This window comes from Nothobranchius furzeri, chromosome 18, assembly GCF_043380555.1.
Source record: "Nothobranchius furzeri strain GRZ-AD chromosome 18, NfurGRZ-RIMD1, whole genome shotgun sequence".
Lineage (NCBI taxonomy): Eukaryota > Metazoa > Chordata > Actinopteri > Cyprinodontiformes > Nothobranchiidae > Nothobranchius > Nothobranchius furzeri.
This window is the reverse complement of record NC_091758.1, coordinates 10,577,641-10,603,059: the sequence shown is the minus strand read 5'-3', so window position 1 is coordinate 10,603,059 and position 25,419 is coordinate 10,577,641. Positions and strand designations below refer to the sequence as shown.

The 25,419-nt window shown below is 46.9% G+C and overlaps 1 protein-coding gene across 3 annotated transcripts in view; it reads left to right on the top strand.

Moving 5' to 3' along the window:
• klc1a (kinesin light chain 1a) overlaps positions 1-21,533 on the top strand; it is a 54,853-nt gene extending 33,320 nt beyond the window's left edge. The window contains exons 5-16 of one of the 3 annotated variants that reach the window (XM_015969012.3): positions 7,419-7,647; positions 8,283-8,370; positions 9,488-9,589; positions 9,697-9,870; positions 9,952-10,051; positions 10,221-10,273; positions 10,394-10,461; positions 10,539-10,647; positions 12,409-12,570; positions 16,616-16,749; positions 19,970-20,036; positions 21,240-21,533. In XM_015969012.3, coding sequence (XP_015824498.3) covers positions 7,419-7,647; positions 8,283-8,370; positions 9,488-9,589; positions 9,697-9,870; positions 9,952-10,051; positions 10,221-10,273; positions 10,394-10,461; positions 10,539-10,647; positions 12,409-12,570; positions 16,616-16,749; positions 19,970-20,036; positions 21,240-21,305 — 1,352 coding nt within the window. In that variant the 3' untranslated portion in view covers positions 21,306-21,533. Of the gene's footprint in view, positions 1-7,418; positions 7,648-8,282; positions 8,371-9,487; positions 9,590-9,696; positions 9,871-9,951; positions 10,052-10,220; positions 10,274-10,393; positions 10,462-10,538; positions 10,648-12,408; positions 12,571-13,956; positions 14,095-16,615; positions 16,750-19,969; positions 20,037-21,239 lie in introns of those variants that run through there. The other 2 variants (XM_015969015.3, XM_015969016.3) reach the window with 2 other exon arrangements.
• The last annotated feature ends 3,886 nt before the right edge of the window (positions 21,534-25,419 follow it).

The following is a 25,419-nucleotide window of genomic DNA, read 5'->3' as shown; positions in this document are numbered from 1 at the left end:
ATGAGGAGGCAGCTTGGTGGTAGGCTCCTTTGCAAAGACCCGAGCCAGATCGTGGTATTGGGGTGGAAGGAGTGTTAAATCCACGTCCTTGGGTGGTGTCTCCCTAGGCTGTGATCCTGGAAGGAGTGTTAAATCCACATCCTTGGGTGGTGTCTCCCTAGGCTGTGATCCTGGAGACGGATGATGAAGGCGACAGTTAACACCCCATGCCATGACTTTACTGGTGGACCAGGAGATGTGAGGGTCGTGGAGGCGGAACCAGGAATGACCCAGAATGAGAGGAGTCGTAGGGGCGTGAATGACCAAGAAATGAAGGGTCTCTACGTGTTCTCCGATGGTCATCCGGAGGTTCTGGGTTCGGTGCGTGATCGGATATGGCATGAGAGGGCGCCCGTCCACTGAGGTGACGGGAACGGGATGATCGAGGAGGGTGAGTGGAATCTTGAGCCGGTTGACCAACCCCTGGTCGATAAAGCTTTCTGCAGCTCCGGTGTCGAGGAGGGCCACCAGGGGGACCGGTCCTTGGCTCAGCTGGAAGGAGACCGAGAGGGTGGTGTGATGAGGAGCTGCATGAGTGGAAACTCCGAGTGAGGCAGCTCCTACACCGACCCGGAGGGACCGTTTCCCGGGCGTATGGGGCATGTTGCACGGGGATGACCCAGAGCCCCACAATAGGCGCATCGTCCCTCCTGAAAACGGCGCGCCCGTTCCTCGGGGGGCAAATGACCCAGTTGCATGGGTTCCTCCATGGGTTGGTTCTCCTGACGGCGGGGGAAAGTTCGGGATTGTACGGGAACCGCCCTCACTCCTGGTCTGGTGAGGAGGCAGCGGTCCAGCTGGAGAGCCAGGTCCACCGCCTGGTCCAGGGTGGTTGGAGCCTCGTGACCAATCATGCCCTCACGGATGCGGGGTGACAATCCCTCCAAGTACACAGCCTTCACCGCGGCATCACCCCAGGTTAGACGGGCAGCGGTGGTCCGGAAGCGTGAGGTGAATTCGGCCACGGTCTGAGAGCCTTGTCGAAGCTGGAGCAGGCGTGTCTCATCTGCGACCTCGCTGCTGGGATGAACGAATGCCTTCTTCAGTTCTTTCACGAAGGCTTCATAGTCGTTGCAGACTGGGGACTTCTGATGGTACAGAGCAGCCGCCCATTCACCGGCTCGCCCAGTCAGCAGGGAGGTTAACAGAGCCACGCGAGAGCAGGAAGTCGGGTAGCGTGCCGGCTGACACTCAAAAGTCACTGACAGAACGGCCAACATGCTCTCCGGGGATCCTTTAATCCCATCCCATTTCTCTGGGAGACTTAGATACGGCTCCACCACGTTAGGAGTGGCAGATGACTGTCGTTGGAGGGCTGAGGAGAGTTGGACTACCAGTTCGGTGACGGAATCGAGTTTGGATGCGAGGCGATCAGTAACAGCACGCAGCTGATTGTTCTCCACACGGAGTTGGGCGTTGTCCGCCTCCTGGCGTTCTACTCGGCTGAGCAGCTGCGCTACCTCAGCTCGCAGCTGTGCGATCTCCGCTGGGTCTACTCGGGACTCAGTCATCCTGTCAGGTTCGATGGGCTGAGCTGGAGTGGTTATGAGACCCAGGCGCGGAGAGAATGGTGGATGGAGACTGATATGTGGCAGCGTGGGAAGTTCTCTTCCCGTATGGTTCGTAGAGTTAGTGTCTTAGGTCTTAGAATGGCTTGGCGTCTATCGTTAGATGATGACTGAGTGCCGGCTCCGCTGTGACAGGTCCTTAAATAGGCTCAGCGGGATGACGTCACCGGGAAGCGTCGGTGACAGGCATGCTGGGAACTGGAGTGCAGCGCCAGCCCGGCCCGCAGAGGAGGTTAAGAGGAGGAGTTCATGACAGCTTCAGGGGAGCCCGACAACTTTTTAGGAGAGGGGGAGCAACGCCCGATCCCATTTGAGTCTGAAACCATGTGATCGGGACCGAGTTCCGATCATGTGATCGGATCGGGACATCCCTAGCTAGGACTAAAGACTTTGATAAGATTAGCTTCTGTAGAGGAGTTGGTGAGAGATTTCCTACAGGTCATACTGAAGTAATACAGGTGGGTGTCACTGTTGGGTTTGAGTGCAGTACTTGGCACATGAAGCATGTTTTTTTGGCATATGCTCTAACAGCTTGTTCTTTAACCCCTCTGCTGCCTGCTTACAGGCTGATACCCTCCTGATGTTTAACGGGGAGAAGGTGGTTTTGTTTTATTTACCAAACAGAACGTTGGACTTTTCTGTATCCGGTTAAGGTAAAAGGATAATAAACTTCATATTCTTGGTCACACTGATGGCAGAAGCACCTTGTGGTTTTGAACTCAGGAAAAAAACATTAAAGAGCAAGTCACCCCCTACCAGAGTCTAACTTCACTCCCACTTGCTGTTTGAAAAATGCAACAAATGCTGTTGCCTGGCACACCAAGAGGGCAGAGCTGCTAACAAATACACACAAATATAGGCTCACAATGACATTGTGACATCATATGGTACCAGCTGACATCATATGATACTTCTTAGCCCTTAGCAACAGCAGATTTAAATTCAAATGCAGTGCAGAGTTTTTACCTGAAGTGAAAACACTGAGTTTTAGGCAGAATATTTAAATTTTAACTAAGATGCACTAAAGTGCCAAATTATTGACTACATGTGTCTACAGCATGATCAGAGACTCATTTATATAGTTAATCAGCATAAAAAAGTTGATTTGGGGGGGGACTTGCTCTTTAAAGAAGTCAAGGATGAGTTGTGTTTAAGGAGAGAGAATGGGGCAGGCGTTCATGCTGTCTCAGTGTGAGCGAGCACGATGGTGGGCTAGCATCTACGGACATCAGGTGTCTCTTTTTCCTTTAGCTCGTGTTAAATTGCTGTCAGCAGAAAAGTGTAACGCTGATGAACATGTCTATGAACAGTTGCAGAAGCTTACAGACTCATTTATGTGTTAATATTTCCCACTGAAAGACTCTGAGTCACTTAATAAAAACAGAAATAAAAGGGGTTCACCCTGGACACACACACACACACACACACACACACACGCACGCACGCACGCACGCACACGCACACGCACACGCACATGCACACACACACACACACACTTTAGGTTAACTTCATTCTTGGCTAGCTGCTGATGTTGGTGTACTCTACAATATCTCAGAATGACATTTGACTCAAAACTGCAGCGCGGGCAAGGTTATCGATGGCATCGAGGTTGGGTCACATTAACTCATTCACTGCCAGTGTTTCTCACCGTTTTTACTGTTTGTTTTGTTAGGGTCACAGAACGTTGTGCGCTAGGATGATGTCGACGCCAAAACAACCAAAACAAAGCGGAGACTCATCTTTTAATCAGGAAGAATCCGCGTGTTTCGATTGTTATCCGTTCTTTCATAATCCATTGCTGAAATGTGATCGACAGACGCTTTTCCAGTTCGCGCCTCACTTTTTTTACAGCAGCGGCCCAAAACGATCTAACACATGGATGTTCTGCTTCCTGATCACGTGACGTGTGACGTATGCGGGTGAAGTTCGGCTTCAGAGCTGGGATGTTTGTTCTCTCAGCGCGGGGGCTCGTCCGACGCCCACACAGTAAAAAAATGCAAATGATAACTTTAGCCATCAGTGGCAGTGAACGAGTTAACAAACTGCACACGACCACATTTACAGAAGCGTTGGAGCGATGACTGTGCTCATTACCCTATGCCTACACAAGTTAATCGCACTTGCAGGGAAAACAAACCTGAGCAGGATCTAAACAGACCTCATGCGACACCGTTAGACAAGACCTTAGGCCGGGGGTCGGCAACCCGCTGCTCCAGAGCCGCATGCGGCTCTTCCATCCATCTGATGCGGCTCTCTGTGCTTGTAAAATAATGAATGGATATTTAAATAAAATGCTTTATATTTTACTGCATTAATTTTACATCTGTATGCCAATTCTAAATGTAAAGATTGTCTGCGTAAACCTGAACAGGTCCAACCCAGTCTTACTGTGAGACCGGGATGGGTCACGCTTGTGCGTAATCATAGGCGCTTCCTGAGCTGACGAGGATGTGAGATTCTGGGACTCTCCTCAGACGGCTCCTGGATGTGTCGCCACATTGGAGACAGGAACAAGTGCTATTCAGCCAAAGTTTCATAATCAGGGAACATTTTCTAAGTGACAAGTCTCTCTGAGAGACCGGGTTTGGAAAACACTCGCTTCAGTGGGAGGAACCTTCCCGCATGCGCTCTGGTTCTGCGACGCGCTCCAAGCCCCTCTCCACATCTTCAGCTCCCTGTGCACCTTATGTACGCGCTGACAGCGAGCTGCGCTGAGCAGTGTCCAGCTCAGATGTTCAGATGGAAATCATTTCTTGAGTGATTTAGCTACATCTGCGATGTGCGTAGAATAAAATGTCACTTCATCTGCATGCGTCGGGGTAATTCTTTCTATTCTTTCTCCGTCAAAATAAACGGTCAAATACGGGAACTGTCCGGTCAACACAAGCCCTGCTTTTAACTGTTCTGTTTTCTTGTGAAAATTGTTGCAAAGAGATATAATTAAACTTGATTAACACCAGAGCCAGGCGCACTGCGCCGTTATCTCCGTCGCTGTAAATGAGGGAAAAACAAAATGATCGGCTCCTTTTCTGACCTTCCCCACCTACAAAGTTTAATTACAACAATCAAACGTGACAGAGCCTGGATTTGTATTCTGAACAGTCTAAACATGTTTTAAAAAGAAACGTATGACAAAAGTGGCACCTGCTCAGTAAAACCACCAACAGGGTGAAAAATATCTAAATATTGTCGGCAGAGACGGGCTACAACTTCTGGATCCACTTTATAAATCGTTTTATTGATTATCTTCTTATGAAAGATAACTTTGACATACACGAGCGACCGGTACCGGCTGCTGTCACCTGTTGTGATTGGTTAAAGCAGCTCTCTGCTGTCTGAGGGTAGGCCCCGCCCACAACGCCGCAGCTGCTGTGGCTCCCAGTGTTGTCTTTACTGTGGGAAACGGGTAATAATGGCTCTTTGATGGGAACAGGTTGCCAACCCCTGCCTTAGGCCAAAAAGCTCAGGTGTCTTCCTTTTAACCATAAAGTTATAGACTAAAAGGGACAAGTAAGTCAAGTTGGTCATTCTTGCTGCTTCTCTTACATAATCAATCAATCAATCAATCAATCAATCAATCAAAGTTTTATTTATAAAGCGCCTTCCGCAACCCTGTCAGGAAGCCCAAAGCGCTGAACATGGTACAGTTGTAGGTAAATATATTGAATAAATCAAAAATAAAAGCAATTCAAATTACAAAATAGGTGAAACATTCTGGTACAGGACAAATGTGTAAAAATAATGTGACATCATGACGTCATGACATCATAAGTCACTGGATGTAAAAATAATGTGACATCATGACGAGTGACTGCATGTTTTTTATGTGTTTAAGTCAGAAACCTAAAAGCCTTATCTGGCTTCCTTCAGACACACACTGCTTTCCTTTGATTGGATGCAACTGAATCTTTCTTTGAGTCGTGACCCTGGTGCCCTCATCATGTTGTGACTATCGTTGCACAGAGCATGCAGTAGATACTGAAGCCTTTCAGGATGCAGTGGTGCGTTTGGTTGGTCTGAAGGGGCCTTCAGGCCTGCAAGAGCCAGCTCATTAGCTGTGTTGGAGAGAAGAACAAAGGCGGTTTTTACGCACAAATAATCCTGTTTGTAGGACAAACTGTAGCTGTTGTGCTCTCAGTGTTGACCCATTTAGTTTAGCTTCAACGATGCCGTCTGCTTCGATGGGCTCATTTGTTTGTCTGTTAGCTAAACATCTCCTGATTTACTGGATGGATTCCACCAAAAGTCTCAGAGTAGTCACTGGATGTACATCAACAACTGAAGAACTTTTGAAGTCAACCTTTTTTTGTCATCTTGGTCTGTGTGCCCGCTGGAACACATACATGTGATGTTAAATCGTTTAAATCTGGATACCTTTGACCCAGCTCTCACCCTGGATTCTCGTGTCAGTTCTCTTGTTCGCTCTTCCTTCTTCCATCTCAGGAACGTTGCTAAGCTGAGTCCCATTCTGTCCCGCTCTGAACTTGAGACAGTTCTCCACACCTTCATCTCCTCACGCTTAGACTACTGTAACTCTCTTTTCACGTGTCTGAGCAGAACCTCCCTGAACCGTCTACAGGTGGTTCAGAATGCCTGTGCTCGGCTTCTGACCAAGTCCTCCAAACACACCCACATCACCCCGCTTCTCCTCCAGCTTCACTGGCTGCCAGTCAACTTCAGGGTTCATTTCAAGATCCTGGTTCTGGTCTATAGGGCCTTACATGGACAAGCACCATCTTACATTGGTGATCTTCTTAGTCCCTATACCTCCAGCAGGTCCCTGAGGTCCAGTGATCAAAGCCTACTGGTTGTGCAGCACCAGGCTAAAGGTCAAAGGTGACAGATCATCTGCTGCTGTGGCCCCCAGACTCTGGACCTCTCTCCCCCTGAGCCTGAGATCAGTGGACTCAGTGGTCTCCTTTAAACTCACCTGTTCCGGCTTTGGTGGGACCTTCATCACCTCCCTCTCCTTATTCTGCTCTTCCTAACAATTCCACCTTTCCCGGGATCCACCGATTCCCTCTTTCCTGCTCGTTTTCTCTCCCTTTCCGTACATTTACTATTCCCATCATATTTTTAATCGTTTTTTTTTGTCTTTTTTATGTTTTAATTAAATTTTGTTTTTGTGAAGCGCCTTGTGATTTTTGTCTTCACAGGCACTATATAAAAGATGGTTTTCTGTCTTTCTATGAATGTTTCTGTCAGGATTTGGTTGCTGTTGGATTCACAGGTGACGGTGTGGGTGAATGGGGGTGGGGGTGGGGGTGGGCGGGGGTGTGGGGGGGGGTTCTTGGACTGGAGCTTTCTAAACACAGGCTATTTACCACTTAAAACAAAGTTTTCACTGTTAATCACTGTTTAAACAAGCTGGTTTGAAGCATGAGTTCTAGGTATGAATAAATTTTGGGCCATTCCCATCTGTACCGGGTCGGCCCGGGCCGGGTAACGTAGGTTGTTTACATATCTGGGTGGCCTGGTATTTTTCCGGGCCAACCAAGGCTCATTCTCAGCCTTCTTCTGGAGGGGGTCTGCTTCAGGCCGACCAGGGCCAACACACCCACTGCTGACAGCAAATTCACACCTTCCATTAGAGCAAGCCTCTGATTGGTGGGTAGAATCAGCCCACATGGGCTTAAGGCAAGGATGTGTGGAATCAACCGGGCCAGGCTGGGGCCGACTGGGGCTACCCGGCCCGGGCCGACCCGGTACAGATGGGAATGGCCCATTTGATGCCCTCCTCATGTGTAGCTAGCCGCTCTGTGATAGAAGTGTGAGATTGGCATTGATTTAAAACACTGTGTTTGTGTTTAGGCCAGCCAGCCCACGGTAGTGCTGCAGCAGCGGCTGCCCAGCAGGGAGGCTACGAGATCCCGGCTCGCCTGAGAACCCTTCACAACCTGGTGATCCAGTACGCCTCCCAGGGCAGGTACGAGGTGGCAGTGCCCCTCTGCAAACAGGCTCTGGAAGACTTGGAAAAGACCTCTGGACATGACCATCCAGATGTAGCCACCATGCTTAACATCCTGGCACTTGTCTACAGGTACAAACTAAGATTCTTTATTTATGCTTTTTTATTGAAGTCCACTCATCTCCTGCAGCATATTTTAGTTTTACTAGAATAAAAGTTGTTTTCTGCGAAGGCTCCTTTCACCAGAGTTCCCAGGCCTCTTGAGTGCAGACCGCAAAGACGGACCTTTAACTCTCGTCTCCACAAACGCGTTTCGTTTCTTTTACAGGAAAACGTGTACTAATGGCTGTCTTTGTTTCCCTCACATCCTTGTGGCATGTTGCTAGAATCCTCCAGCATGCACCCTTGGAGCATTCTGGGACTAACTTTGGTGCCTCGCTGTCAGGCGAAGGCAAACAAAGCAAAGATTTAGAGTCAGGAGTCAGGAGAAAGTGTTAATTTCTTTGCCCAAGAAGATGGGAACAAAAGAATGACACTAAAGAGCCAAAGTATACTAAAAGTACTTTGCAGGTCTTGTGTTTTACTGGAGGAAATCCCAGCGTCTGGTCCAGCTTATGGTCAACGTGCTGTTGTGTGGAACGTGGGAATGGCTGCAACGCTGTTTTGAGTTGTCACATGAAAATAAAGTGGTGCTAGTGGGAATAGGTTTAATTCTCAGTCCTGGCTGTCGTGTTTTACGTCAGAGTGTTGTTGCATCTGTCTCTTAGGGATCAGAACAAATACAAGGAGGCAGCTAACCTGCTGAATGATGCTCTGGCCATCCGAGAGAAGACTCTGGGCAGGGATCACCCAGCTGTGAGTACATCTGTCCGCCGTTAGACATCAGTGCTACCACAGCACGCGTCTGCGTCACTGGTAACACGACTAAAGGGTTCTCGAAACTGGAGAAGATTTGAGTACATTTTATAAACAGGACTGGAGGTACTTTTTCATGTTTGTTTCTATGGTGACCCAAACGTATCCGTAACTGTAGGTGTTGAAGGTTTAGATGTTCTGTGGAGGTGTTCTCACCGCTCCTGGCCCATTCTCCCAGTTTACTCACACACTGACCGACTGTTTTAACCTCAGCAGGCCTTTGTCCAGGCTGGTTGGACTCCCATCATGCTTCAGTTTGTGACACTGAGGTTAGCCTCCTCTCTCCTTCTCCGTAACTGGCACCGGGGCCTGATCCCTCTTTTCACCAAGCATTTTTTTCTTCAGGGATCTTTAATGAGAAGAAAATCACATCAGATCAATATAATTGTTATGCTCCTTTTGACTTTTAATCACACGTTCACTGATGAGACCCTGCTAAAGTGTTGATTTAAGGCCTTAAACTCGACATAGGTGGGGGTGGGCCTAAACGGGCATTTAGTTCAACTAAAGTTGAACATCTTTAATGCTTTTGTTGGTGAAAAATGACTTTTCACTAAAGACATCCTGTTGATTTGAGCTATGATAAATGTGAACCCTTATGCCCTGGAAATGCTTCAGATTGCTGGTTAGGAAACCTGAAAGGTTCTGGAGAGTTCCTCCTAACTGGAAGGTAAAAAGTTAGATGTGTCCAGCTTTTTATCTGCATCAAAGCTGAAAAAGAAGAGGAAACAAATGCAGTTTATGTAGAAAATGTCCCGGTCCTCCCCCTTCCTTTGTCCACTCGGACAGCAGGACGTGGTCAGAGCTGACCTACAGAGCTCTCAGCAGCCTCCTTAAAGATCAATCAGCTTGGTTTGGGTCAAATTACAGCTCACTGTTATAAATATGATCTCTTTCTGATTCTGCACATCCTTTTCCTCCAATCAGTCACTCGTGCCCCAAATCGATCCGTTTACACTACTGTGGTGGGGTCTGCAGATGCAATCACTATTACACATAAATGAAGATGGTTACAATAAAAAAACTTTGTTGGATGACAAATGTTTCTGTTGTTTAGGTGGCTGCCACCCTGAATAACCTGGCTGTCCTGTATGGGAAGAGAGGGAAGTACAAGGAAGCAGAGCCTCTGTGCAAGAGAGCGCTGGAGATCAGAGAAAAGGTCAGGCCACCTAAATCTAATATGACTCGGCAGGTTCCACGTCTGAAGGTCACTAGTTGCATCTACCAGGGTGTCTCTTCACCTGTCCCCTTCTGTCTCCTCTCCAGGTGTTGGGTAAGGACCATCCAGATGTGGCCAAGCAGCTGAACAACCTCGCCTTGTTGTGTCAGAACCAGGGCAAGTACGAGGAGGTGGAGTACTACTACATGAGAGCACTGGAGATCTACCAGACCAAACTGGGTCCCGACAACCCCAACGTGGCCAAAACCAAGAACAACCTGGTGAGAGGCGTTTCCTCAGCCCACTGTCCCCGTTTCATGCGTTCTGTCGTGATGCTGACAGCTGCTGGTTCTGTTCTTCAGGCCTCTTGTTACCTGAAACAGGGCAAGTTCAAGCAGGCGGAGACCCTCTATAAAGAAATCCTCACTCGTGCTCACGAGAGGGAGTTTGGCTGCGTTGACGGTGAGGCGTATACTTCATACACACCGGCACACACTTGTTTGTTTGGTCATCGACACGACAGACCGACACGCCTCCACAAGTCCTTCTACTCCTTTGGTTCTGTGGAGTCCTGTTCCAGATGACAGGTGAGCTTCAGAGACAAGCTGGCTGATTTATTGTTTCTCTGCAGATGAGAACAAACCGATCTGGATGCATGCAGAGGAGAGAGAGGAGCAAAGCAAGGTGAGTCTGTAGCCACAGATGTGTAAAAGCATCCTCACAGAGGAAACGCCGGTCACAAAGGGAAGAGGGCTGAACTTATCCGTGCTTCCGGTTCACCTTCAGTTGTTTGTTTTTCCACAGGGAAAGCCGAAGGACAGCTCGCCGTTTGGAGAATACGGAGGCTGGTACAAAGCCTGCAAAGTGGACAGGTAGCACCGGCTCTTTGATGTGGTGTACTGAGCTGGTGTTAACTATATTGCAGGGTTTAATAGTAATGTCTGCTCAGCCCCACAGTCACCACCACGCTGAAGAACCTGGGGGCACTCTACAAGCGGCAGGGCAAGTTCGAGGCAGCGGAGACTCTGGAGGAAGCTGCCATGCGTTCCAGAAAACAGGTGTGGTTCACACACCTGTGTTAAAGGGACTTTACGGAGTTTTGAATTTTTATACTCGTGATTGCCCCCTCAGGCCAAAAGCGTAACGGCAGCTTCAATAGTAGGCTCGTGCACGAGGCGCTCATGCTGTACGTGCACACTCCTTAACGAAAATAACAGCTGAGACAGTCCCCCGTGTGTGTGTGTGTGTGTGTGTGTGTGTGTGTGTGTGTGTGTGTGTGTGTGTGTGTGTGTGTGGGTGGGTGTGGGTGTGGGTGTGGGTGTGGGTGTGGCCCGTAGGACAGAGGACAGGAGAATGCACAGCTAATTAATGAAATAATTTGGTTCTGTACCTTTCTCTTCAGCACAGCCGACAAAGGTTAATGATGGGTCAGTCCTCCTGCATGCTCAGATCATTCCCTTCCCTTGCTTGAAAAATTGTTCCAAAATGAAAGTTGAACCCACATCTTTTTTATCTGTGAATTCAATGCCGTTCGGCGAGTCTCAAATAAAAATTTGGGCATCTTACTGTAAAAAAATACCATTAATGTAAAAAAGAAACTCTAAAAAAACTACGTTCGCATTCAGGATCGATCCCGGGTGTTCTGCACGAAAGTCCGACGTTTTAGTAGGCGAGCTAAAGCGCCAGTAACATCCTTTGTATCTGTAGCACTTATATCGTTGATGACAGCTGAAACAACGTTCAAAGAACGGTTCGGAGGGCGATGCCTGAGCGTGAACGCGCATGAAGCAGCCTGCTCGACCCGAGCATCTCTCTTTTTCTGTGATTGTACAGAAAAACAGGCAATCACAGTAAAAATGCCAGGGCTCATTCTACAGGACCAGGGCATTGCAGGAGAATGTATGAAGAAGACATTTATTATTTCTATACATGTTTTGGCTGTCAGACTTCCATAATATCCCTTTAAAGACCAGCACAGACGTTATCAAACAGTCAGAAAACAGCATCTCTAATGGTGTCGACTACTGCAACTCACTCCTTGTAGGAATTTGTAAAAAACCTCTTTGGAAAGTCGGTCCATCCAGAACGGGGCAGCAGCGCCTCAACATATGACCTCAATAACCCTTACAGTCCCCCTGCTGGCCATCCTAACCCACCCACCCATCTATGATTTTACTTGTTTTACAGCGGCTCCTGTCATTGTTTTATGGCTGTTGCGCGCTTTGAGATGTAATAGTTACAAATGAAATTATTTTATTAATGTGGTAGGAACAGCTGGCGACTTCTACTGACGCTGACATTACAGTGACATGTACGTTTGACATTAACGAGTCCATCTTGGTTAAGAACCGTAACAGCAAGCCAACAACAAGATGGCAGACTTCTTTAATGCTGGACGCACATTACCGTAATAAGCGTAGTAAGTGCTCCCTTCCGTGAGTGCTTCAACAGATAAGAAAATGTATTCATCTACTTATTAACCTACTGTGTATGTCGTCTGTTTGTCACCTGGAATCTTCTGGTGCTGATCCGTAACTCGCAACAGCCGAGAAACTCTGAACAGGAGAAAGATTTCAGTCTAGACCTCTTTAGTTTTATTTTGAAGAGTGGTCTGATGTCCTTAGGGTGATGCTGCCTGAACTCTTGTTAGCTTAAACGTATTTTGATGCACGTGCGAAGCAGCGTTTCAGCTAAGTTCGAGTTTTAGCGGTCCGTCACGTTCTGGTAATAAATACTGACCGCTGTTCTCTGGACGATGTTTGCGTGTGTCTGTGTTACACCGAGCCCCAACATGAAATCACCACCTGCGTGATCTCCAGGGTCTGGACAACGTGCACAAGCAGCGCGTGGCCGAGGTCCTGAGTGAGCCAGAGGTCCGCGAGAAGCAGCGTAGCCGTGAGAGTTTGACCTCTGACGCGGTGAAGTACGAGAGCGGGCCAGACGGTGGCGAGGAAGTGAGTATGAGCGTGGAGTGGAACGGGGTAAGTACAGTACACAGCCCTCAGCACCTTCCTGAGTTTCCCCGGCTTACATCACAGCCTGGAGCCCAGTGGGCCCGAGCTGCCGTTCAGCGGGATGGGAACAAAAATGTTAGTTTCGTTAGTGAAGTCGACTATAACAAGAGTTGGAGAGGACAGGGAGCAGCTGCAGACCTGTGTCATCTGATGTCATCACACTTAACTAATCATCGAATGCTCTCATTCTGTGGTTTTTGCAACAGAACATAATCAAAATGAGCTATTCACAGTTTTATTTAACAGTGGAAGTTAAGTTTGACTAACTGAGTGATCTACTGAGGATCCGATGCTTTTCAGGGGGTCCTGGTCCATAAAGTTCAGATCCATCCTTCAGAAGGAAACTCTAAGCCGCTCCCTGTGGGTGCAGACCTGGAGATGGAGGCTTGTTTTCTAAACGGCTGCTGCAGAGCTGCTCTACGTAGCAACTGTTGTCATAGCAGCGCCAACAACCAATCAGCATCGTCTCCACCTCTGCAGGTGGCTGTGGGAGCTCCACAGTGACACGACATCAGTGTGTAAATGCAGTTTTAACCGGCAGCGTCCGCAGCCCAACAGCTGCTGGCGCCTGGACAACGTGGAGTTAAACTAACGCATCGCTGGTTTCTGTTGGGGAATCTCGTGTGACTGAAGTAAAAGTAACCAAAACAACAAAGGTTGAGTTACTTCTCCAGCAGTAAATACCTAATCTAACGTTTTGGTTTCACGCCTGTCAAACGAACCCTCCCTGCAGCTGTGAAAGCCTCTACGAGATCTGACCGTTGTGACTCATCCTGGGCTCTGTACTGTACTCCTGCGTCTGTGTGCTGCACAGGAACGTGTAATTGTTTGTATTTGTGTGGTGTGTGCTTCTGGAAATGCTTTCTTCTGTTGTTCTTACTAAACATGTTTGCAGCCAGAAGCAACAACTGATAGTTTCTCAGCAAATCCAGCATTGAACTGGTTTCTAAATGCCAAACGCAGCAGCCGGCTGTAGAAAGTGATTCTGTATCGTCAGCTTTATTCTCCTCTTGGCTGATTATGTTGGTGTCTGGCTGCTCACATGTCTCCTACTTTTAACCGTGTTGATGGTCGTTTACTTCAGACTCAGACACAGCAGCTGTTCACCATCCAGCTGTCAAACCTCATGGACACGTCTGAGAATGACCCCACAGCGTGTCCTACGCCTCGTGGGTCCAGAGTTTCTCCTTTAGGGTTCTGTTCCCGCCTGGTGTCGCCTGGTTGTCCAGAATTAGCCGCCTGCTGAAGAGCTGCTGTGTTTGATGTTTCCTAACTTCTATCCTTTAAAGTGTTCATTCATCACATGTGACCTTTCTGTCCTGTCTCCTCCTCTTCCTGCTTTCTGAACGGAAGGCCTAACTGCAGATGTTCTGTAATGGTTGCATGACGGAAGCCTGGCCTCAGTCCCTTCATCTTTGCGGTCTTCTTCAGTTCCGACTCCCTCTCTCCTCCCTCTGGTGGGACTCCACGCTGCGCTGAGCAAAAGCCACCATGTTGCTTTGCAGCTCCCTGACTCTGTCTGACTGTATGGGGCAGGGGTGTGTGCTCTCTAACACACACCCTGATGGGCTGCTAGGTGATGGATGAGCTTGTTCTGCCCTGTAACCTCCTCAGTTTTGCCCCGGCCTTTAAAACTGCACCACCCTTCTACTCTAAGCCCTCTGCTTTAGGACGCGCGCGCACGCGCGCGTGTGTGTTTGAATGCTGCTCCAGCTCACTAGTTGGAAATAGCTGCTCGACTATCAGGAATCCGAGGGACTCGAAAGGATTTCCTAGCCACCGGTTTGTGTTGACTAAAAGGCCACCTTGATAAAATAGTCAGTGTACTTTTCGTACCTTTTAAACGTGTCAGCGGCTCTGAGGCTGCTCCAGCGAACGCAGGTGAGAGGCTCCTGCTCTTCTAACGTCTCTGTTCATATCAGCGTCATCTTGTTGTGTCGTTAGTGGCATCGTGTCGCGGTAGTGACTGTAAATAACATGGATGTAACTCAACAGCATGATTGAGAGCTGTTGGTCAGCGCTGTCTTAGTGCCGAAGCATCCTAGCAGGTTTTCAGCTCCTAGGTTTATATCTGCATTTAAATGACGTGTTTGCTTTGATTTTTCATTCAAAGTGAAAGATGACCTTCTCTGTATGAAGATGTTGATGTGTGGCCGAGGATCTGCTTCTGCTACTAATCTTCTGTGCTTTGTCATTTTAGTGCATCTTTGTCTTTGCTAACTTCTAATAAAAGCTAAACTCTCTGCTCACCTGAACCTGTCGCCTCTCTGTGTCGTCTCTTCTGTCAGCTCTAGACCTCAGCAGCATCAGCACGCCAACTCAGAACGGTCTCCATACCCTAAAGTCCTGCATTCATACATTAATGCTGTTCCACAAACTGTTTATGAGAAATCCTCCCTGTGAAGGGAGCATGAGTACAAGTACATAAGTACAACTCATAGTACTGGTTGTCAGGACGCTGGTAATGAGAATGTAGATGCTGGAGGAACAGACGATGCTGTGTGTGTGTGCTCTCAGCATCGTAGATGCGGACCGTCACTAAACATCTTCTTGTCTGCAGCTGTCAGCTTTATAAACATTAACAGCTGAGTGAGAGAACCGGTCCCCTCCCCCTGCCGTTGGATAAATCAGCCCGTTGATGCTGCTCAGGCCTGAAGTGCAGCCCACGGTTAACAGCTTCACCGTCTGCTGCGGTGTGGAAACACGCCAACTCGTCTGGATTTGACCCGCTCTGGCTAATTTAGTCCAACGTGGCAGTTCTTCATAGATGATTTTATTTGATACATTCTGCAGGATAGAGGAGACACTAAGTCAGTCCAGGTGACGGATTATAGGTTGGGTTCGGGGGCGGGGCTAAATGTGGTGTGAGGAGCACGGACCCCCCCCCCCCAGTCCACACTGGAGGCGTCAGTGGTGCAGAACGGTTGACCCGCGTGCTCCACAGCACGTCTCCACTGTAATCCTCACTGGACTCGTGAGATCACAAAATCCCTCAAGACTTCAAAGGTCACGCTTTGTTTATGCCAGTGTTTCCCAACCCTGGTCCTCAGGGACCACTGCCCTGCATGCTTTCCACGCTGCCCCATCAAACACCCGTGTTTCCTGCTGCCACACACGACTAAAATGAACAAGCGATTAACAGGCGTCTGCAGCACTTGATGTCCTCCCGAGGAGCCGATGTAAATCAGGTGTGCTGACGCAGAGACATGGAGAACATGCAGGACGGTGGTCCCTGAGGACCAGGGTTGGTGAACACTGGTTTACGCCATCCACCATTAAACCAAAAAGGAGATCTGCCCTCTGCCGGGATTAAAACCTCATCGGCCGTAATGGGAAGCACTGTCACGCTTCTCAATAGCTGCTGGGAGTAAATACGCAGTTAGGTCACATGTATAGATGTAATCTACGAAGATGAGAAATCTGCAATCATCTTATTTTGAAAATTACAAGACATTTTACCCTTTTGTGGGACACTCCTGAAATGTTGGGTGTAGATTACAATGGATCATATCTGAAGCAGAGACGTCCACGCTGCTGATGCCTCCAGTGTGGACTGGGGGTAAGTGGGCCGTGTTCTGTGCCTTCATAGTGGAGGGAAGACCCAGGACACGCCGGAGAGACTGTTGGGCTGTGGAGAGGGACGTCTGTTCCCCTCTGCTTCAGCTGCTGCCTCCTCGACCCGGCCTTGGATAAGCGGAGGGAAAATGGATGGATGTGTTAGGTGACAGATTAAATGAGAGGTGATGGGGTTACACTGTAGTAGAGCTGCTGCATGAGTGTGGGACCATCCAGGAGAAGGACCAAGACTCAAGAGTTGAAGCTCTTTCAGCAGCTGCTTCTGTACGAAGACTGCCTTCAAAGTTCAAGTTTAGTCTCTAAATCTAGTTTTATTAGTTATGTGTGTGTAGTTTTGATTGAAAACACGCATCATCATGGCAGCCATGTCTGTTAATTTACAGCTTGAAAGCCCGTCTGACTGTTAGACGTGTAACAATGTCACCTGTCCCATCAGGATGGCTCTGGATCGCTGAAGAGGAGCGGCTCCTTCAGCAAGCTTCGAGCTTCGCTCCGTCGAAGCAGCGAGAAACTCGTCCGTAAGCTGAAGGGTGGCAGCTCGTCACGGGACAGTGATCACAAAAGTTCCGGGTAACTATCAGCTCTCCACCCACCCAGACACCCGCCCTAAGCGCTTCAGGTGGCTCGCCTGATTCCCCGGAAACCTGCAGGATCGAGCCCAGCCTTGGCTTTGGCTTTTATCTACAGGAAGGGATTGTGTGTTTGCTGGTGGTGAAACGTTACTGCTGTGTTTGCACGTGAAAGGACGAAGCGTCGGGCGTCACACGCCCGCTCTTCTTCTCACTGCAGCTGTTGACCCGTAGCTGTTGCACGGCGTTTGGCCAGAGTCTGGGATGGCCGCCCAGCACCTTTACAGGAGAAAAGGGCTTTTTCAAAGAAAGGAGGCTTTTGTTGAAGAGCATTTTCAGAGTTTTTGTAAATAAGATTTTATTCACTAAAATATTCAGTATTTTTAAATGTAATCCTAAAACAACAAGATTTTCAATTGTATAAGTTACCATATGTAGACAAAAACGACTAAAAGTTCAAATGAACATTAAAGGGCATCAAACTTCATGAAACCATATTTTGACCAAAAAGTGAATTAAAATATTTACTTGATGCTTCTCGACTCTAAAAAGACCAGAAGCAACACAGGAAAAACTGAACACTGTGTTAATATTTAGAGGAAAACATATATTAATAGATGTGATTATATTTAATGATTTTAAATAGGATTCCTATGTTTTAAATGTTATAAAAATATATTTTATTGAAGAAAATGATCATTTTAAAGCAACAGATCCAGAAGTAGAGATAAAATAAAAATGGTCAACATTCTGATGAGAACAGCTGAGCCCTGCTTTAAAACCCGTCATATTTTATCTTTGCACACATGATTATAATGAAGCTGTTCTAATAACCTAAACAACAACAACAACAACAACGAGAAGATGAATCCGACTTTTGGGGCCAAACCAGAAAACCAAAGAAAACAGTAGGAGTGGGTGAAACCTTCCCTCTGCATGTCCGAGCATCTGCAACGAGGAAAGCCGTCTAATCCCTGCTTGTTGAACTGCCTTCATCCCTGTTCCTGTGGGAATCGCTCTCCACTAATACTTTCAGCTGTTTATTGCCTTTGATGGCTTTTGGACTGTTTAAGAAAATAAAACTTCACACACTTCTGGACTTTTACGTTTTATTTTCTTAGAATTTTATTTTTTTTATGTCTGCATGTTGTGTAGAATGAATTCTGTTTTTTATTTATTTTTGAATAAATGTTTATTTCTTCTGAGTGTCTCCTTGCATGCCTGCTCTGTGTGTGCTCGCTGGTGTTTGATTTCCCTCTTGGTCCCGCCTCCTCTCCGACTCCGGGGGTGACGGGGAGGACGCTGGCTGCCTTCATCTTCATGGGAAATCGCTGCACAAATGTCGTTCCTTTGGAGAGTTTCAGAGTGGGAAGAGATGGAAATGATGAGTTTATATTAGGGGTAAACGGATCTATAGTTCAGCCGATGTTTACCGTTCTCCATATATGGGCATCGGCCCGTTTACTCCTTAGCAAAGCCCATTTAAAGCCAGGCACGTCTACGGTTTCATTCACATTCAGCTAAAAGCTGCAGGTCAGCTAACATTTAGTTTCTTTGGGTTTGTTTGAAGAACTTTATTTAGACGTCTGATTTTAACGCTGAACTGTGCACAAAATGAAGACGCAACAGTTGGTTTCATTCAGAGTTTTCAAATGGATTCAGCTTCAGGAATGTGGTGCATCAAATGATGTCATCGGGGATAGTTTATTACGTTAATGAGGTGGAAACGGTCTAGATGTCGGCCATGAAAATCAGCAGCACACATGGGCAGACCATAACCTCCACGTATCGGTATCGGCAATAGAAAAAACCCATATCGGTCGGCCTTTAGTTTCCGTCTCACTAAACGTTGTTGCTGCCTTTTCCCACCAGCTAAGGAAGGGAGGTGTGTGTTACTGGTAACCGCTGGGAACCAGGGGTGGTAGCGGTGTTCAGCCCCGGGAGCCCACCATCAACCCCAGCTCCTACCTGCATACACATGCCGCCTTTACTTCAGCGGCATGGACCCCAGGTTGGGAACCACTGCGTTATAACATGAGTAGTTGTTCTGTCTAACGTTGTTGTACTAAACTGAAGTATGGGTTCTGCTGCATCACTCAGCCGGTCTGGTCCAGCACTAACACCTAACCAGATCACTAAAACTAACCCTAACCTGTTTATTCTGCTTTTGCTTGGTTTGGTTTGTTTAAATTTAAAAATCAAACTAAGGATCCCACCTGAGTTAAAACAGAAACCTGCTTTTAACTGAACCCGTCTGACCCTAAACCTACTAACCAGGGTGCTGACATTCAGAGGGCTGAAGGTTCAATTCCCACTCAGTGGCACAGTCGTCGTGTCCTTGGGCAAGGCTCTTCACCCTCTTCGCCAGCCGGTGGTGGTCGGAGGGACCGTGGCTCCTGTCGGCAGCCAGGGCAGCTGTGGCTATGTTGTAGCTTATCACTACCCGTGTGTGTGAGTGACTGATGTGTTGTAAAGCACCTTGGGCGGTTCTAGGAGGCGCTGTGCAGATCCAGGCTGTTGCCTGGCTGTGACGCTGGCTTCTGCCCTGTGGAGGAGTTCTGTCCCATTCTTTACAGAACTGTCTGACGCCTCCATGACTTGTGTTACTGCGACTCGTCACACCCCAGGAGTCGTTGGGATCATCAGGATGACCTCTGAACTCTCCCATGGAGCCGTTTGAGTCACAAGCTGAGGCTGTTAGATGTGTTGCTTCTTGAGCTCTTTTAGCCGGCTTCCTGTTGTCCGAGTAGGGGTTTCTTGTTTCTGCAGGTCTGCGTGTGGCTGCTGGAGGAGCCGAGCGCTCGCCGTAAATAACCTGGTTCAGGTTTTGCTCCCTTAGTGAATGAAGCCGTGGTTGGAAACCGGCATCTTGTGTTTACTCAGGTTATCGGCGTCTGACGTTTGTCTGCTGATCTGAAACTTTTAACTGTGACAAAAAGAGATAAATCTCGTATCACAGAGCCGCAGCTGGAGGCCAAAAGTGGAAATTCTGCTTGGTTTGCAGCATTTTTGTTCATGAAAAGTGTCTCATTACAGAATCACCAGTTAACTGAATAATTCACTAATAACCCAAGTTTAGTTTTGGTTGTAACCTTTAAATCTGAGTTCATGAAATAACTCATCGTGTGATGATGTCATTAACCACCATGTAACCACTGAACTCGCTCATGTGCCTGCCTTTCCACCTCTCACCCCCCACCCCCTCCTGCATGTGGGCGCAGCATGAAGCGAGCCAGCTCTCTGGGTGTGCTTAACCTGCTGGACAAGACTTCCAGAGATCCCTACCAAGTAAGGACTCCATCTAGAATTCCCAGTCTAAAAGTCGTCGGAGGATGGAAAAGTTTTAGCTGAAGGGCTTTAAAACTAAATGTTTTGGTGTGTGGTCGGGGGGGGGGGGGGGGGGGGGGGGCGGCGGCGTGAAAGGGCAGCCTCGCCTCTGTCAGTGTTTGAATGTGAGAGTTTGTGAATGTTATTGCTGCTTGTGTTAACCCTCCCACTATCCTAATGGCCGTGACCCCGCGAGGAAAGTTGACCTTTGAGCAGGATGGATGGTTCATCCCTTGAGGTCCACGTGACAGGGGTGAGCAGTGAGCACCACCTCACCCTTGCCACGTGGACCTCAAGGGATAAACCATCAACCCTGCTCAAAGGTCAACTTTCCTCGCGGGGTCACGCCCATTAGGATAGTGGGAGGGTTAAAGGGACAATGTGTAGGTTTTAACCATTAATCTCTGGAAATATCCATCAAAATATTGTTGAAAATGAATGAAATGACTCTCAGTTGTTGAAAAATATTGGTCGATTCTTAACATATAACCATACATATCAGGTCTAAAATACATGGGAGCGGGTCTAAGTTTCAGGGCATCGCCATTTTAGATGCCATGTTTCCTTCTACGGGAGCCATCGAGGACAAAATGCATTACTAATTAGTAACAAATTACAAAACTTTCACCATTCCTAAACGTTGTTGTTTTACACATTTGCCTCTTCACTCGTTGCCACAGATGAAAGGGAGCCTGGTGTGCTCGTCATTTTTGCTGAAGTTTGCACTCCATACAGCTTATTGACCCTAATGGGCATCCGTTGTTAAGTTTTTACTCCAACACTAAAATACAGCTTCCTTGCAACAATTTAGGTATCTACTGCCCCCTATCACCAGGAAAAATACGTATTGTCACTTAAACACACACCTGTGTGCTCCAGAGGAGTTCTCACTCTGGTCTGAATGCACAACAACACGGGCCGGCTCCTGAGAAGGTCACAGAAACTAGAAGGTTGCCACGGTCCGAAAGGGGCTGATCAGTTTAACCTGAGATGTAGGTGGGCGGGCCTTCTTTTGCCCTCTGGGTATTTCACCAATACGAGAACAAAGTGAAAGTAAAACAAACTGGGCTTTATGCAGCAACTTTTAAAGATGATTAAATCTAAAATAAGTTTAATTATTGAACATATTTTCAGCTCTGATCTCTTACTTCCTGTTTCCTTCAGGAACGAAATAATCGTCTGAGAAAAAACCATGACCTCAGTGCCAGCCACACCAACCTGGCGCCTTGAAGGACATGACCTTTGACCTGCCCGTGCTGTAAATAGTTGCTTACGGAAGCCTCGTCTGTCCCGTACTCTGCTTCAGCCTCGCACAAAGACGTGGTCCTCCCCAGGTTTAACCTTTGACCTGAGAGGGGTTTGTGCTGCTCTGGGTTCTGTACAGATGTGTTCTCTGTGATTGTGTGCTCATCTATTTATTAAATTTGGACTTATTTCAAGCTATGCTAGTGCTTGTTTGAAGGCAGAAACAATCAGGAAGTTTTAGTTTTATAATCGTTTTGTTCAAAACACAAATGTGAACCGGAGCAAATGGGTGGTTGTGGTCGGATTTAAGGGTGTTTCTGCGTAAAGATGATAAACAACAGCTTCCTGAACAGCCTTGCTGCAGAGAAATAGTCAATAGGGCTAATTAATCTGATCTTAGATCTGGGAGATAAGATGGCGCGGTGCTTTTAGCGGTCTCCATACAAATTCAGCCTTTTCAGGACATCGCACAGACGTCAGCATATCGCGACCGCTTCGCTGGTGAGTGACGTCACCGATCAGCACCAAAGAGTTTTATTCTGTTGAGGACCAAGAGAGCTGCTGTGTGATGTACAATGTGGTGTTCAATGACTAGAAGAAGCACCGTTTTATACAGTGCTCTGTGAGATTACAAAGCCGGAAGTGGTGGTGATGGTGGGGGTGGGTTTTTTTTTAATCCCGGCTATTCTAAAGCGGCACCAAAAGTGTTTACGTGCTTCTGCTTCACAAGCCACTTCTTCTAATTTGACTACTGCCGGTTGTTTTGGACGACAGCTGCTGATGTCATTTCTTACGTGGGTTACAACCAATCAGTGTCAGTTAGCCAAGGGTTTCACTTAGCTACTCTACCAGGCCCTTCGAAGTACCTACACCTGTTCAGGTCCTCCGATGGCCCGGAAAACAGCCAGTTCCACCGGCCCGGTGAAGTGGAGAAGAGTTCCTGTTAAATTACCCTGACGTTCCAGTAGTGGAAATACGCCTTATTTCTCTAAACTGAGGCTGTTCAGGAGGCCATCTACAATAGGCTAGATTCATTATATTTTTTTTAAAGTTTCACACAGAAATGGTCTGAAACATCTGTTCAATTAGGGCTGGGCGAGAAGGCCTAAAATCAACATCACTGGACGTTAAGTAGTTCAGCTCAATAACGATAAATGGAAGACAACTACATGTCTGCGCAAAAACAAGTGGTCCACTAGATGGCGCTGTTTCGTGTATTACGCTAGGTCTCGTCATGTGACTCGAGGTGGTGCAGCTTCTTTAAGGGACATAAAAGTCGCCAACCCACACACACCTTTACATTTTTTTACTACCAAATTTATTGACATTGGAGAAATTATATCTGTTAGTCAGAAATTTTGATAACGATAAAATGTTGATTATCGCCCAGCCCTGTGTTCAGTGATGAGCTGTAAGCTTTTCAAGTGAAAGGATTTATTTAAAAGGTGTTTATTCATTCTGGCCAATAAAACACCCAGGTTTATAACTTCAACCTTCCATTTTTAATGTTGCTACGATAACCCACCACTTTCAAGACCATTTGAGTTTTATCTCCTCCTCCATCTTTTTCATAGGCCCAATCCCAACACTCGCGCTGCGGTCTTTAGCAAAGTGCACTTGGAGGAAGTGCAGAGTAAGGTTTTGAGTGTGTGGTACGTAAGTGTGCAAATAATCTCCGAACTGGGACAGTGACCGTTGTGTCATTGACCACGATGCCTGCCAGTATGCCGGTCGCTGTTTGTGCTGCTTTTAAAAAAAATCTTTATTAACAACTTTCAAACAATTGACACAATTTTACATTCATTGCTGTCCACATTAAATATCATTAATCATCTTTAAATTATTTTTCTTTCATTTCAGAAAAGGCATTTGAGCTATTGTCCACTTTTTTCAATTCCCAGGCAGCAATTGATTGAGGGTAATACCTTTTGTGGATTGTGTGGATCAAGGGTGCAAAAGGGGCGTGGTCAACTTCTGCACTTGTAAAAGGGGACACCCTTCACCAGGAGTATCCCTTTCTGGTCCTGGAGGGCTGGTATCCAGCACATTTTAGTGGTTCCTCTGCTCCAGCACACTAGACTCAGTGGTTGAATCAACTGTGCAGCAGCTCATCAGGCTCTGCAGAAGCCTGTTAATCACCTGCTGATTGAAATCAGGTGTGTTGAAGCTGTAACGGAATTGAAGTGATGTAACTATCTAGAGTTGTATTTTAATACACTGTAAGTAAATCACTTATTTATAATCAGAAGATGGGCTGTTTTTATCATCAGGGAGTTTAATTAAACACTCTGTATTGACTTTGAGACAAGAAAAGAGAGAGAGTTGGGATCGTTTGAGAATCTTTAATTTCTCAATTATAAATTCTAAACAATCTACCAGGACTAACTCTGTGATGGATGAAAGTGGATTTGGATGTTGTGTTGGTGCATGTGTGTGTGTGTGTGTGGTTGGTTCAGACTCCTTAGGCTGACGTCATTGAATCTGGTAGTCTTTGTTATGACTAGATATCACGAGGCTTATAAAGTGATGACATGAGCCGCTATTTTGCCGTGTACGTACCCAGTGGGGGCCTCCCAGGTAGATCAGGAAATGCCAGGTCTGGAGACCTCGGATATACGCTGGAGCTGTCGGTGCAGCGGTCGCAACGTTTCAAAGCCCGTCTGGAGGGTCGACCCCGGTACCAATTGACGGCGTCAGCAGGTGCTCTTATTTTGAAAGGATGTCGTCTGGTTGTTAAACGACGAAAATCTCCAGCTTCACAGTTCTTAGTTTAAAGAAGAAAACACATCTGGCCAGTCTGTGATTTTCTTTAGGATGACGGTGACTAGAACTGAAGTCAAAATGGAACTGAGCTTAAAATGGCGTTGCCTTGTTTTATATCTCTGAATTGTTGATAAGTTGGAGTAAAGTGGATTGGACACTTTAAGTCAACACCAGATTCTCTTGCGGCAGCCGAAAGCTCTGATTGGTTGGAACAATGTGTCATGCGTTTCTATGGAGATGAGGATCAGTATGTCTGTGCAATAGTCCTGTTTTCATTAAACATAAATCATGACATATTTATTTCACAGATCATTCACTTGATTATTGTTGATCAACATCTGTTTTGCTTAATAATTTTAATCACAAATAAAGTACTTTGATTAAGTAAAGCTTCTTCTCCTCCTTCGGACTCTTCTCCTGGAATGTAAACAGTCTGAGGAACACCCGACCTTGGTTTTTCTACACGGGTGTTATTGTGCACAGGGGGCAGCTGTGTGGAGTTGAAAATAATGAACTTCATAACCTTACAAAGCAGTTAAAACCAATAAGTGCTGGACACCGGCCCTCCAGGCACAGAATACTGCTGCCCTACATACGCACCCCTGGACTGGAACACTCAATTGAAGGGCGCAAGGGTGGAAATGTGAGCAGTGGTGCCCACAAGGGGCGGCCATGGCTACACTTTCCCAGAGTTACCATGAGGATCAATTTAGTGTGCCACACCAAAATTTTCTCTGGCCCCATGGCCACCCCTGTTAGACTGTTCTGGGGACGCCACTGAGTGCGAGTATTGGGATTGGGCCCTAGACTCTGTTCTCTTTAGGTGATTCAGCATGTTGAACGAGAAGTTTTAAAGTCACAAACCAACGAGCCTCGCTAGCTTTAGTTTCGTTTTTCTCATTTAAACCAATGAGAACTGAGTGGAACTCAGTCTGTGTATAACAACACTTTGATGTAAAGCCGAGCTTTAGATGGTTATAAACTGTATTTATGTTGATGGTTTCAGCTGCTTCTGTCTGTAAATTCTGTCCTGATGTTTTTTAAATGATGTTGTTTTGTTGCACACGCCTGTCCGCTCAAACAGGTCATTTATTAGCTTACAAAAAATGCTTCCAGGTGTTTCCTCACGACAACGCTCTAACATGTGAGTAAAGCTGAACCAAAATATAGATTTATAATGGTTATGTAAAGGTTTTCAAACTAAACAAAAACACTAAACATCATCATAACTGGTTGTTTTCCCTGTTATTTTGTTCTAAATATAATATATTTATCATGGTTATCTGAGAAGATCCCCAAACAATCTCCAGTGCTTTATAATCTTTATTTAAAGCAA